The 14357-nt window shown below is 45.1% G+C and overlaps 1 protein-coding gene across 10 annotated transcripts in view; it reads right to left on the reverse strand.

Annotated features, from left to right (window-relative positions):
- Window positions 1-14357, reverse strand: part of ERC2 (ELKS/RAB6-interacting/CAST family member 2) — a 784869-nt gene that overhangs the window by 233398 nt on the left and 537114 nt on the right. The window contains exon 16 of one of the 10 annotated variants that reach the window (XM_073230736.1): window positions 1119-1917. The exons of the other annotated variants lie outside the window; for them this stretch is intronic. Coding sequence (XP_073086837.1) covers window positions 1821-1917 — 97 coding nt within the window. The 3' untranslated portion in view covers window positions 1119-1820. Of the gene's footprint in view, window positions 1-1118; window positions 1918-14357 lie in introns of those variants that run through there. 10 annotated transcript variants of the gene reach the window in all.

Raw genomic sequence — 14357 nt, forward strand, 5'->3', positions numbered from 1 at the left:
TTCAGGTACTAATATTTCATTGATTTTAAATGGGAAATAGGAACAAGGAAAGTAAGAAGGAGCATTAGTCACTTCAGTAAATCTACAAAGACCCAAAACAGATCCCTTAGTCCTCAGAACTCACTGGGACAACTTATACTCTACACTTGACAATGCTACCCCTACAGGCTCAGGAGAGCCTCAAGGTCAAATATTCGGGAAGAGACCACAGCCCAAGTTCAAAGACGTTTCATAGGAGTTTCTGAAACACAGCAGCCTTCTGATTCTTAGGACCTTCTCGTACCTATGGGAAGAAATCCACATCTGGAAGACATCTCTCCAAACTTGAGAGATTCTTGATGTGAGCCTAGCCCCCAGCCCCCCGTCTTATCAGCTGAGAAGCCAGGAGCACATCTCATACTGCAACCCTGTCAGGATGGGAACTGCACCAAATAATCCAGTGCTTCTAGAACTTTCTATGTAAGACTTAGAATGAAGAAGAGAGAGCTCTTAAGTAATCCCTCACATAGCAATAAACCCATTCACCTCGACTGTTGTCTGAGCCACACGTTTCTACCTCCCTTCTCCCACTGTAAAGTCAAGGACCGTGGGGCAGGGGTGGGACCAGCTCCAACTGAGATGACAAGCCATGTCTGCCCTAAAGGACACTCCCGAATCTCCGCTGACAATCCCAGAGCTCCTTAAACTCTGGGCAGCAGGAGACACTCCTCAAACAGTGTTTCAGGTCTTGGCCCCATGCTGGGGAACGGCCCATGAGACCTCTGCTTCTCCCCAGCATGATCATTCCCCACAGTGCGAGGACAGGAGGCGATTCAAAACAAACAGTGACACAAAGCATCTTGATCCTTTTCTCCTATGGGTTTTTGTTTTAGAGGTTATTTTCCTTAAGAATTCAGCCCCCTTCCTCAGTTCTCATCTGGCTACACAGAGTCTAGCATGAAATTGGGACAACACAGAGACAGAAGCCGTGGCCTGGGAGAGGCTCCCTTCGGGGCCACATCAATTCCGCAGCTGGGGAGTTGGTGGGAGGCCTTGGACACACCCTACGTCTTTCCTAAGCCTCGGTTTCCCAGATATAAACAAAAACCGACTGGAGCGGATGGCCAGTAGGGCCAGCTCTGTTCAGTTCTCAGGCCTGAAGTTTCCACGTTGTTTTTCATTTTGTTTTTAAATAAATTGATTTATTGAAGAATAGCATGCATACAGGAAATGTCACACACTGTGAATGGACAGCTCTGCAATTCACGCAGCGGTCACACCTGTGTCACCAGGGCCCACCTCAAGAACTGGAACGGGACCAGCACCCAGAAGCTTGGGCACGTGCCTTCCCAGGCGCCCCCTCCCAGGTAACCACTGTGGGGGGTTCTCGTGTTGTAGATTAGTGCTGGGTGTCTGGACTCCGTGGGATGGCATCTTCTTTCCTTCAGGCCTGACTTCCTGGCTTCTTTCATTTCACATTCATTCATTTTCATCTCTAGTTGTTGTGGAGATTACAATGATTCGTTGTCACTGCGACAAAGTGTCCATCCACATGAATATACCACTAGCCTAATGTTTAATACTTGGGTTATGACTAGACATCCCTCATTTTGTCCAGTAACTCATGACCCACTTTTACTGTCCCGCAGAAAAGAAGCAGAAAACAGACGACTTCAACTGAGCTGCCTGGGAGAGACCTGCTGACGGTGCTCAGGGCCACGGGGGGTCGGTTCTCTCCAAGTCTCAGGGGCCTTATGCCCAGAGAGGCGGAGAGCACAGAGCCCACAGCATCCCACGTCCCTAAGCAGCACCTTTCTGGACTTATGCTTATTCTATGAGATTTACACACACAAGATCCGGGGCTCCTTAGGAGTTTCCAAGCTGAAAAGACAACGCTGCATAGGGAGCCCACATACGGATGAGAATCCCACGCACGACCTAATTGAGAGAAAACACATTCAGTGTAAATGAAAGAAAACAATTCATGTCTAAGAACAAGGGGGAAGGCATTTCTTGGGGTTATGTCAGTAAACCTGCTATCACTTTTCCCATCAGTCTGAGAAGAACCCCCCCAAGGAACTTGGGAGGAGAAAGGCACAGGGCTGCTGCAACCTGTGGCTAGTGAACTGCACAGCGTTCAATGAATTTAGCCATGTTTTTGGAAAAGGAAGCAAAAACTTTCCTTTTTAAGTAAATGAACAAAAACAGAGGGTCACGAGCCTACTGGTGGTGGAGAATGGCGAGAGAGGTGCCAGGACCATCAGCCACATGCCTCGATGGGGCCAGGAGGCCTTCTGGCACCAACATGATTTGATTTGAATCTTGCTTGACTTTTAGGGCGCACCAGCCTGAAGAAGGGCCATGCTATTGGCCAGATTTAGGGCAGTGACAGACTCAGGAGGCTGGATTATTGCAAACACTCTCTGCTGGCCTTCCAGGCTCCGGCTGTGGGTTCTTCCCTCCATCCACTGAGCGGAAGCCTGAAGGATCTGATCATGACGGGCCTGCACATAAAATCCTCCATGATCATCTGCTGCCCCAGGATGAAGTCCGGCATCTCCACCGCGGCCCTCGGGGCTCCTGGGACCGAGCCCTGTGTGCATGCCTGCTCATCTCCCATCCCACTCCAGCCCAGCGGGACTTTATAGGGTTCCCTCCATGCACATGCTTTTCTCCCCAATTCTGGGGGGGATCTCTGCTCATCTTGCAGGTCTCAGAGAGCTGCCGGTGTCCCTGGAGAGGCTTCCCTGATGGCCCCTCCATGCATGCTGCCCCCATGCAGTAACACATTTCTGCTTGGCTCGACACCGCAGCAGCGCTGGCCATGGCCTCACCCTCAGCCACTAGGCACTCAGTTTGCCTACAGAGTCCTACTGTGGACACCTGCAATCCCTCCCCAGACTTGCCCCGGGCCTGCCCTGCACAGACAGGCCAGGGGCCCAGCAATTCATGGTCCAGGGAGCACCCCTCAGCTAACAGGGGAATGGAGATGGAGGTGACTACTCCAGCCTTCTCTGCCTCTGGATAAGCTACCTGTACTCAACTCCCTGCCTGAGGCCTGCTTCTGGTCCATCTCCGAGCCAGAATGGGAGCTCAGAGAAGCCAGGGCCTGAGGATTCTCATTCGTCAGTGGGCATCGCCACTGCCTGCCGCATGCCTGGCACAGAGTAGAGAAATGTTTATGGAATAAACAGGATGTGGCACTCAATGCACACTTAATTCATGGTTGGTTTTTGACTTAACGGCAATACGGAGCTTGGCAAAGAGCACAGGCTCTGGAGCCAAAAGGCCTGGGTCCCATTACAAAGTGGAACTCAGGGTTTCTGATCGGCCCTCAGGTGAGATGGGGTGGGAGGTGAGACTCCTGCTGGCGTCCCCTCCTCCGTTCAGTCATCTGTACGAGACTCAGAGAGCTGTTCACAACTGTGGGGAGTTCCACAAATGTAGACTGTCATTGTTTCAGGTGTTCATGTAATTAATTCTTCATGGCTGAATTGGGAGGAAGATTTCATCTTAAATACCACAAGCACTTGTGGTGGCAACAGGAAGTCAGTGAAAATACGGGCTGGTCAACAGTTTATTCCATTTGGAGACTCTTTAGAAGCTGATGTATCTATTTTGACAAAGATCATTTAAATTCCCAAAAAGCCAGGATGAAAATAATGGAGTCAAGTAGCCTTTAAAAAGTGTCAAAATAATTGTTAAATACAGGTGGACATAAAAGATACGGCTATACCTATCTTTCTCATATACATTTCAACTTGTAATAAACCACATTAAAAATGAACAATCTCAGTATGTTATTTACTTTTTCTCCCTTCCAGCTTCAAAATTCCTGAACATATACACATACCTGCTGAGAAATACCTGAGATATGTTTCAGATCAAGCCACAATCAAGTGCCATCTTAACATCTTTGCACTACGCTTTCCTTTATCGAGACCCGCCGAACCCTCTATTAACCTGCCAGACCACAATTTTGAATATAGTACTTAATAAAAGAGTAAGAGTGAAAAAGTACAATATGGTCCCAAAACAATGAAAAGTTTAGTAGTGATCCATACTGAACATCAATATGGAGTTAATTAAACATCTTTTGACATCTTTTTAATTTAAGGACCAGCTTTAAAAAGAGAACCCAATTTTAGAACTCTTGAGAAATCTAAACTCATTTCCCTTCCCTTCCTATAACTGCTCGGTGTGTCGGGGGTTGGCGGGGGCAGAGGAGGACTTGGACCTGCCTTCATACTGATGAGCGCTCTATAGGAGGGAAAAATATGTGAAAATTTTTACCCGAGTTTTCAAAGTAAGTATTTCCAGCACTGGGCTTTCTCTCCAGACCCTCACCCACGACTGTGTATCTTATGTATCCATGCACATGGAGAACATAAAATACATGTCAAACAAAATAAAGCGAGTTATTAAGTACAACAAAACCCTAAATCTGGGTGGAAGTCAACAGATAAACAGACTATAAGAGTAGAATAGTCTAAATACACAATGCATAATTCATGGTTAGCCTACAACTGGGTCTGTGCAGTATTTCACCAGAGCGCCCTTGCAGTAACTGAGGTTAAGGCTGGGTAAATTCACTGCGGTTGCTAATTCAGCAGAAGTCTGGACAATCAAAAAGATCTTTTCCAATAAGGGGAGTAAGAAAGATGGTCCAGAGTGGGGAAGGTATTGTTTAGCTCTTGAAGCTGGACCTTAAAAAGCCACTAGAGGATATAGTCAATAGTTTTGTAACATCTTTCTGTGTTGTCAGATAGTAACTACACTAGTTGGGGTGAACATTTAATAATGTAACTGTCACAACACTATGCTGTATACTTGAAACCAATATAATATTGTGTATCAACTACAATAAAAAAAAAATTTAAAGCCTCTGGGTAGTAGGGTCTCCACTGTCCTTTTAATAGATACTTTTGCTGTTGACAAATGCTTTTGTCTCCTTTAGGCTATTGTGCTGCTGAAACGGAAGAGAGCTGCCCAATCCCCACCCCCACACTCCCTGAGCTCAGCTCACTGGAGATTCTGGGCAAGCATCTGTTGAGAGAACTTCCCTTTGATTTCTGTTTGTTGAGCAATGGGTGCAGCAATGGAATGCACCCAGGAACATAAAATGCCCACTGACAATACTAATGGAAGCCTGAAAAAGATTCAACATGTTCATGCAAATTGGAATTTTAGACAATTTCTCACGATTATCACTTCCCAAAATAGGGGACGAGCTCACAGATGCCCATGTTGGCCCAAAGCTGATCAGGCAAAACCAGGTCCTCGGCAGCACTCCAATGCCGGCGAGGGGGCTGGGCGCCGCTAAGGAGCACCGTGTCTCCCAGAGACCAGACAGCTGATGGGCTGTGGGATCCAGCGGGGAGGGCAGCCTCATTTTAGCAACTAATAAAGACGGGGGAGACAAAGGTCAAGCCATCACCAGCAGGAGGTCATGTGCGCACTGACACACGGGAGAACCACGCCTGGCAGTGCTCATGCCTGAGCTTCAGGCAGGAAGTGCATCTGCCCGTACTTAACAGCATTTAGGAGAATGTTGTCGATACAAAAAGGTGAGGATTCCAGCTTAGCCTTTCTAAGCTAATGGAGTCCACCAATCCTAAATAGCTTATTCTGAGTAGGTTGCAACTCAGTGATTATCAAAAATCCAGGTGAATACTGTGACTACAGATTGTGACATACAAGAGTGTTTTTGCCTAAGAATGAGCAGAAAAGATACCAGGCCTGCTAAGTTTTTTTCCAGTGCTATCGGAAAGGTTTCCTCCGCTGTTTAAATAGGGTGGTAGGAGACCAAAAAAAAAAATGTGTTTCAATTATAACTCGTCTTATTAGTTGACATATTGACTATCTGAACACAATGATAAGAAAATGATATAGTTAATAAGGAATTACAATTAAAAACAAGTAGAAAAGCCTAGAAGAAGCTGAAATAGTTTACCCTTCATATATTGAAAGGGAATACACTACCTATGAATAACCAAGTGGTTAGTAGCTTACGGCCTCTGTCTAGACTTAACCATATTACTGAAAACCTTACCACATCATTTGTGAATAATAAAGAGAGAGGTTGACCAACAGGAAAACTTGAGTGCTAGCTCAGAACTTTCAAAATATTTAGAAGATGGTGGTGAGTGGAAATTTTTTAATATGTGATATACTCAAGTAAAAATCTCCAGCAAAATACCTAGATATAGACGTGGAGCCAGATGTCTGCAACACAGGCAAACAAATTAGAATTTCTCTCTGGACCTTTAAAACATGTATTGAAAGCAAAACGACACACCTTTCATAATGTGGAAATAAAGATCTGTACTTCCACAAAGTGAACGTTTTCTGAGTTGCACTTAATGTTATGGCCCCAGCTTTTATTGGGGGTTTCTGCAGCAGACAGCTCTAAAAAAAACCACATCTGCCTTTGCTGGGAAGGGCTGCTGAGGGCATTATCCATTATGTGGTTCAATATTCCTATAGAAAAATCACACACAAGAAACACCCTTTAATATCCTGTGCCAGGAAAATCTCTATCTCCAGGAACTAGTCCGTTTCCTCCCTTCTAATAACAAAAATAGCATAATTTATCCTGTTTCCCTTTTTGCCCTGGCTGCCAGGGAGTTCAGGGCCAAACTTGATGATCAATCCTAGTAATTATAATGGACTTTGTGGTTAGCAGAATGCCTTCCTACAGTTTTCAAGGCTTTTATTTTCAGTTTTTATTTTTATTAATCATGTTTTATGGGTGCACACACATACATGCACACACACTTGTACATATGGGCTTTATTGTGACTTTAATTCCTTTTAGGGAAATGATGGATTATATTTACTGCATAAAAGATCCTGGAAGATGTCAAAATATGGGGGGTTTTTTTGGTACAGATAGTTTTCATATACCTGTGTATGAGCATTCAGATCTTGTCTTCCTCTTTGAAAACAACCACTTCTATATAAGTGCTAGTCAATGCTATGCCCAGGCAAATTTTATTGTTATGTTATTTATTTGACAAAATAACATATGCTTATTTATAGTTGATGTCTTGTAGAAAATGAACACCATAATTCTGCAAAACTTTAAGCTCACAGATATCATGAAGTCCTTAAAGCTGAACCCCATGGCTTGGCTGGCCTCACAGAATCCCAGCAGGGAATTCATTTACATTAAGCTTACCAAACGTTTGAAACGGACCATCGGACCATCGTTTTCACTATGCTTCAATGTTTTCCTTTTTTCTTAAGTAATATATATGAAATTAATGGTTGATTTGCTTCAAATGGCCTATTTTCCTGCCTTGAGCCTATTCTATTAGCCAGCTTACATTTAAACATATTTTAGATGTGTAGATTTTCCCTGACTAATAAGCAAAACGCAGCTTCCCAAATCCTAAGAAAAGTACACTGACTTTCTTTCAAATTGTTATTTAAAAAAATGTCTCACATCGAGTTCCCAAGTTTGGGACAAACCGGAAAGATCCCATGAGTTTTTAAGCCATATTCATTTCCCCAAGCACAGGGCTCTGCCTGCTGGACTGTACACTGCCTTCAGTCTTCCTGTCAGTTAGAATTTAGCAAGTCATTTCTCTTTAATGGTTGCCAGACCTCCTGGATAAGCTGGGCTCTACTTTGCCCCAGATCTCCATTGAGAATGGAACCGTCCCACCTGCTTTCTGAGTCACCACTGTAAGAACACTGGTATCCCACTGGCATAAAACTGTTTTGACCCCTGAATCATAAAGCTTTGCCTTAACAGTGGGGTTGTTTGCAATGAAGTAAGTGATTCTTTTCCTATTTAACTTGAGCCAGTTCATTTGATACTAACATCATGCTTCTGGAGCCCCACGTCTCTACTCCAGACCTCTCACTCCCTTGGTAGGTATCCAGGAAGAGCTGGTTGGCGTTGTTCTTCAACACTGCACACAGCCAAGAGGATCCGCAGATCAACACAGGGCCTGGCATTGGACAGAGCCACCTCAGACTGAATCTGGGGCCTGCCACTTACTAGCTATGCAACTTTGGGGGAGTTCCTTCATTCTGCAAAACCCAGGCCTCCGCATCTGAGAAAGGTGGGCACTGAGAACAGCATCTTCCTCACTGGGCTGCTTCACCCATCCTGCAAGAAATTACCCAGAGCACCTACTATTCGCCGGTAACAGTGCTAGGCATGCGGCACACAGGGACAGAACAGACACACTAGGTACACAGGTCCTCCCCTCATGGAACTTTCTTTCAAAAAAAAAAAAATTGGGGGAGTTAGATACTAAACAAACAAAGTAAAAATATATAGTTTCAAATTCTGACAAGTGCCCTAAAGGAGATGACAGAACTCTTGGCAACTGTCAATGAGAAAAGGGGGGGAATATTTCTATAGAGAGAAATCAGGGAAATCCTCTGATGCAGGAAGCACTTAGGTTATGATCTGAAGGTTATAGTGGAGGAAGCAGACACAGGTCCCATGGAAGGGCATTCCAGGAAGGGGGAACAGCATGTGCAAAGGCCCTAGGCAGGCAAAGCCTGGATTTTTTGAGAAAGTAGACCACAGTGTCTTTGGTGGCCTGTGTGAAAGGGGGAGTACCTCCAAAACCAGATGGGTGCACGTCACTGGAGATACAACATGCAGAAAAATGTGATCCAGGGTTTAGAACAGATCAGGTACCAGCAAACTACAGCTCACAGGCCCTCTCCCTGTTTCTGCAATAAAAGTTGGGTTGGAACACAGCCATTCATTTGTTTATGCATTGCCTGTGGCCATGCTCACACTATGACTGCAGAGCTCAGTAGCTTTAACAGACCTGAAAGTCTAAAATATTTATTATCTGGCCCTCTAAGAAGAAGGTTGCCAACTATGAAATAGAGTAACCATCAATAAATTTTTAAACAAAAGCACCACCATGACAGACAGTGAGCCACGGCCTTATGATTCCAACTTAATGATATTCTGGAAAAGGCAAAACTATGGAGACAGGACAAAGAACACTGGCTGCCAGGGGCTGGGGACAGGCAGGACTGAACAGGCAGAGCCCAGCGGACTTACCGGCCTCTGGAAATAGAGTCCATATGACACAATGGCGGATACGAGTCATATAAATTTCTCGAACCCAAAGTGTGCACAACACTGAGAATGAACCCTAGTGTTAACTCTGGACGCTGGGTGATGATGACATGTCAGTGTAGGTTCACCAGTGGTGACGAGTGTCCCACTCTGGTGGGTCGGGGTGCTAGTAACAGGGGAGGCCACGCAGGTGACGGGGCAGGAGGCATATGGAAACTGTGTACCTTTCACTCAATTCTGCAAGAGCCTAAAACTGCTCTAAAATATGTCTATTTTTTTTTCATGTAATATGATCTTCAATAGCAGATCATATTTCAGATCCCAAACCTGCTTTCTCCTGGATTCTACATAAAATAGAACAGCTCAGACTGAAGTCTCCGTGAATTTCAAGATCCCTGGGCTCTTTCATACCCATGGGAATCAGTAAGTAATAGGACAGGATTTAAGCTGAAAATCTTTGAGGGGTTAAATGGAAAATCCTGGTAAATTTAGAATGCAGGAATGTTATCAAAGTAAGATGGACAAACTTAAAATATTTAAAGACTTTTCAGAAATTATTTCTATTATTAATGTTCGCACACAGGGCACAAGAAATAAGAAACTTTGGCCTCCGGCATCCTGGCTGACTAGATGCTAGGAAGGATCCCTTCAGACCATAATCTTTATTGCATTGTTGTGCTCATGAGAGATAAGGAAAACCTCTAAAGGACTAAAATAAATAAACAAAACTCTAAAACTGAGCTAAAACCAGAATAATGTCCTGAAAGCCCATGTAAATAGGAAGGGTTGATCTGGGGGCAAATGCCAAGGGCATTTCTACATTTGAGAGACTTAAGCCCGCAGCAAGTTGGATGAGGTTGACCTGGATGCCCTGACAGAACCAGGATTCTTCAAAGAACTAAGTGGTCCTGGGTGGGCGGCAGCCCTTGCTCCCAAAAGAAGCGAAAGTAAATCCTCTCTGGAAAAGAATCTCTATTTTAGCCACTCACGATTCCCAGTAAGATTTGCCAAATATAAATCCCCAAACATAACTAATCATCTAAGGAAACAGATCACCAGTGAGGGAAAGACAGTCAATAAGAGCAAATTTAGACATACATACCCAGTGGCTTCAGATATTGGAATTATTAACTACAGAATATAAAATGGCTGTTTATGAAATGCTTAAAGAAGTGAAAGCATTATATAAAAATGAGCATGCAATGAGAGAGCTACCAGAATTGGTGAGAAAGACTTTAAAAAACCAAATTAAACTGGGAAGAATAAAAAATATAAAACTGTTCATCTAAAACACTCTGAACAGGTTCAAGCCACAGATTAGAAATGCCTGGAGAGAGAATGGGTGAACTTGGAGGCATAAATGGGGAAACTACCCCGAGCGCAGCTCATAGAGCCCGGGAGAGGGAAGACGAGCGGCGTGTTAAGTGACACGGAAGACAGACAGGGAATGTCTAACACACAAGTCACCACAGTCCCATGGAGAGACACTAGAGACACAGAGGGAAGGAGATATTTAAACAGGTGATGGCTGAGAAGTACACAGAATCGGTGAAAGATATGAATTCATACATACAGGAAGCAGAATAAATAAAGTGAAATTCAAACCTGCACCTTGTAGTAAAAGTCAAAACAATCACAGAGGAAAGCTAATGGCTTGCAATTAGGTAGACGGCAGACTTACCCACAGCAACCATGGAAGCATCTATCCCATGGTAACCCACAAAACATCACCACCAACCTGGGACACATTTTACAGCAAAGTATATCCAAGGGCCCATCACCCAGAATGCTGGTTTAGTATCAGCTGGGGGATAACACCGAAGAGTTTGGGATACCATCCTACAGGAAGGCAGTATACATCTTAAACATATGGCAGACCGTATTGTAAGATGCCATCTCCTCCACAGTAAGGGCACAAGGATCAGGGGACTGTGAGGAGGATGGGGGACTGGCCCTGTCACTAAACTGCCTAATGACTCCCTGGAGGAATGTTCCCTTCCACCAAAGAACATTATCACGGTGTGATGAATTAAAAGCTGAGAGTGTCCCTTGGCCATTTCGGCTCTTCATACCACTGAACCGACAGACAGGAAAGGGGGTCAACCATCACTGCTACGCAATGGGTGTAAGGTAGGAGGTCTGGAGAATGCAAGCATTCACTGGGGTGCCCTGAAATGAAAGTAAACACCTCAGCAACCCCGTCAAGTCAGGGTCATCAAGGACCTAGGTCTTGTAGGAATGAAGGTGTGGGTCACCCCTTGTCACCCACATGTCAACAGAAGGTAAGGGGGTCCTGGAAGAGGTGACGGGAGGCGGAAGCCGAGACTGCCAATGAGGCCTTGCCTTGGGACCAGCGCCAGAGACAAGGGCCGCAGCAGTGGTTTCATTTTGCTAAATCATTTCTTTTCTGTCTTTTACTCTCTACTACCTTACGAGACTGGCGGTAACTCAAGTTTAAGACAGGAATGTGACCACAGTGACATGGCCTCACGTCAATACAGAAGCAGAGGTGACTTCACACATCTCCTGTGAAGGGGACTCTGACTTTTCAGCTGAAGGAGGGATGAGAGCTGAGGCCAAGGGACGAACGGGGTGAGCGATGCAAGATACTGTCCGTTTGTCCCCCTGGGTCCACCTCCACTCCGTCTCCTTGCCTTCTTCCCCCTGGGCTCACACACACAGGGCCCATCAGTGTGCTCCGTGTCCCTGGGCTTCGGGCAGCACCGAGCTGATTACAGGAGGCAGACGCAGGGAGGAGGTGAGGCCAGCAGGCTCATCCCTCTAGGAACCTCCCTGAGCGCTCACTTCGGCCTGTCCGTGACCCTTGGCAGAAGGCTTCCTCCCCTCTCCAAGCAGCCCCAAGGGACTCTCCTCTTCCAGCTTCTGGAACCCTCTCCTTCCCTTGCCCCCTCGTGCCTAGAAGTGGTGACATCTCTGAGGCTGTAGCCTTGGGTTCCTGCGCAAACCCTAATGGTTCCCCCACACCATACACCATACCCACAGCTCTGCAACTAACCCCTTTGTAAGTGCTTCTTGAATGATCTTAATGTGAAGTATCTGTGTGTGTTGGAGCCCTGAGTGACCCACTCACTGAGGTTCCGTGTTATATAACACAAGGTCCGTGGACCACCCCTAGACGGACAGATTTGTTTAAAGCACCATAAACCCAGAGACCTAGGCAATTCGCTGTGGGAACAAACCTGGCAGCCCCTCCTAGGCTCAGAAAAAGTTGTTAAAGGAACACTTTCTGGGGAAACAGGAAGAAGAAGGTCCCAGATGGACATGGGAATTCAGGAGTCCTCTGCTTATAACTGTTGGGCAATTGCTTTGGAAGGTCAGCAGAAGGCCAAAGGTCTGTCCAAAACCCGGGTTACTAAGTTAAGAGAAATGTCAACACAGCTTAGAAGGAACTTCTCTCAGGACCAGCTTCCTCAGGACAATTTGGATAAGATTTAATTGATGATCAAATGACCACCCGACTAGCTCCTCAGAGGGCATCTGAATATGACTCAAAGGCAGAGGCTCTCAAACCAAGTGTGGGCGAGCATCACCCGGTGTCCGAACGGGGGCTATTCTGCAGCGCTCAGAGCAGAGGGAGCACGTAGGCCGGTGGCTCAGGAAGTGTTAAGAATTCCAAGACGGCGGCAGCAGAACCACCAAGCACAAGGCTCTTCTAAATGCAGAATCCTGGGTGTCTGCGGGAGTCACGTGACCGTGGGGCCGCCCCTGCTCAGGGAGCGAATCCAACCTTAGCTTATCCAAACTGCTCGGAGGAAGATGGTTACAGCACGGATGGCTGCGCCCTGCCGGCAGAGCTTCTGATTCAGTAGGTCTGGGGGGAGGCCCAAGGATTTGCATTCCTAACAAATTCCTGGGTGACGGATCCTGCTGGCGCGCGGACCACACTCTGAGAACCAACCGCTGCCCCGGGAGGCCTACAAAAGGAAAGCCAAAGGATCTCAGGATGAAGTGACCACATCACCAATCTATTTAGAGCCCAAGCTGAGCACCTGAATAAATTTTGTATTGAATTGCAGAGTACACACACATCTATAATCTAGAGAAAGTTATATGCACTCATTTATAAACTTCCAGATATGAATTTAATTTCACAAATAAGATTAACTGCCTATGCCATGCTGAAATAGTCTTTTCCTCAACAAATACTTTTTAAGGGCTTACTGTATGCCAGCCTGCTAGGTTTGCTTATGCATTATCTGTGGATAGACAAATAGGTGAGGATATTATTTAGATAGTGATTCAAGTGTGGGGGAGGAGGGAGATTACCGTTGGCATGAGTAGATGTCCCAGGTAAGGAAATCGGAACATGGGAAAACTATCATTTTTTATAAGCACACATTCATTATATACTTAATTGAGAAAATAAAGTTTAACAAAACTATCTTGGTTTCAACACAACAGATACATGCAGGAAATGAGCACCATTTAGTGGTTTTTAAAAGGTAGAGTACACCTCGTTTCAAATATGGATGAGAGGTGAGGTTTTCAAGGTAACCTATACGAGTTGATTAAGAATTAAAAGCGTTCATCCTATGGTGAAATATGCAGTCTCTTAATACATTAAACCTTCTGAAGTGTTCAGATACTCCACTTGGATTAATCAAGTTACTCATTGAGATAATCAGTGAGTTTAGGGTGAACTAGGAAGAAAAATGAAACCCCGTCCCCATCACTTATAAAGTCATGACCATTTATGTTCATGGACGTCTCCGGCATCATCAGCCTGTCAGAGCCCCCACCAGCCCTGCGTTCTGGTTTCTCTTCCTGGATACACAGTGTGGCTGGCTGTTAACTATTCGTCATTATGATTTCAAAGGAGGAGAAGTCTGCTCATGTGGAATGTAGGTATTCTTGACCTGTGAACTCCATTGTTCTGAAGCCAGGAAAAAATATGAGAACTCTGGCAATATTAAACAAATCTGATAAGGTCATGTCTGGCTTCAAAGAAAGATCAGTGACTGACTACACAATGGTCTGCAGTTTCCAGCATATTCTTCTCTCTAGGCCTCAAGTACTGATAATTAACTGCCTATAGTCTAAGCTGAATTCACTGCCTTTTCCATTGTAATTTTAGTAAAATGAAATAATTGCTCCTGTAAACATTTTTAAATGACATTGAGACAATACAAGTTGTATTTTCCCACAACAGTCCTACCCCCACTCAAACATCGAGAAGACACTCGATGTGCCACACACCACAAGAGTTTCCTGGGAAGAATGCTCAGAAAACCTTATGCTACATTTCCAGAGAATAGTGATAAATGAGGAAACTCCAGTTTCCAGTGGAAATCTTTAAGTC

The sequence above is a fragment of the Manis javanica genome, chromosome 3 (assembly GCF_040802235.1).
Source record: "Manis javanica isolate MJ-LG chromosome 3, MJ_LKY, whole genome shotgun sequence".
In the NCBI taxonomy this organism is placed as follows: domain Eukaryota; kingdom Metazoa; phylum Chordata; class Mammalia; order Pholidota; family Manidae; genus Manis; species Manis javanica.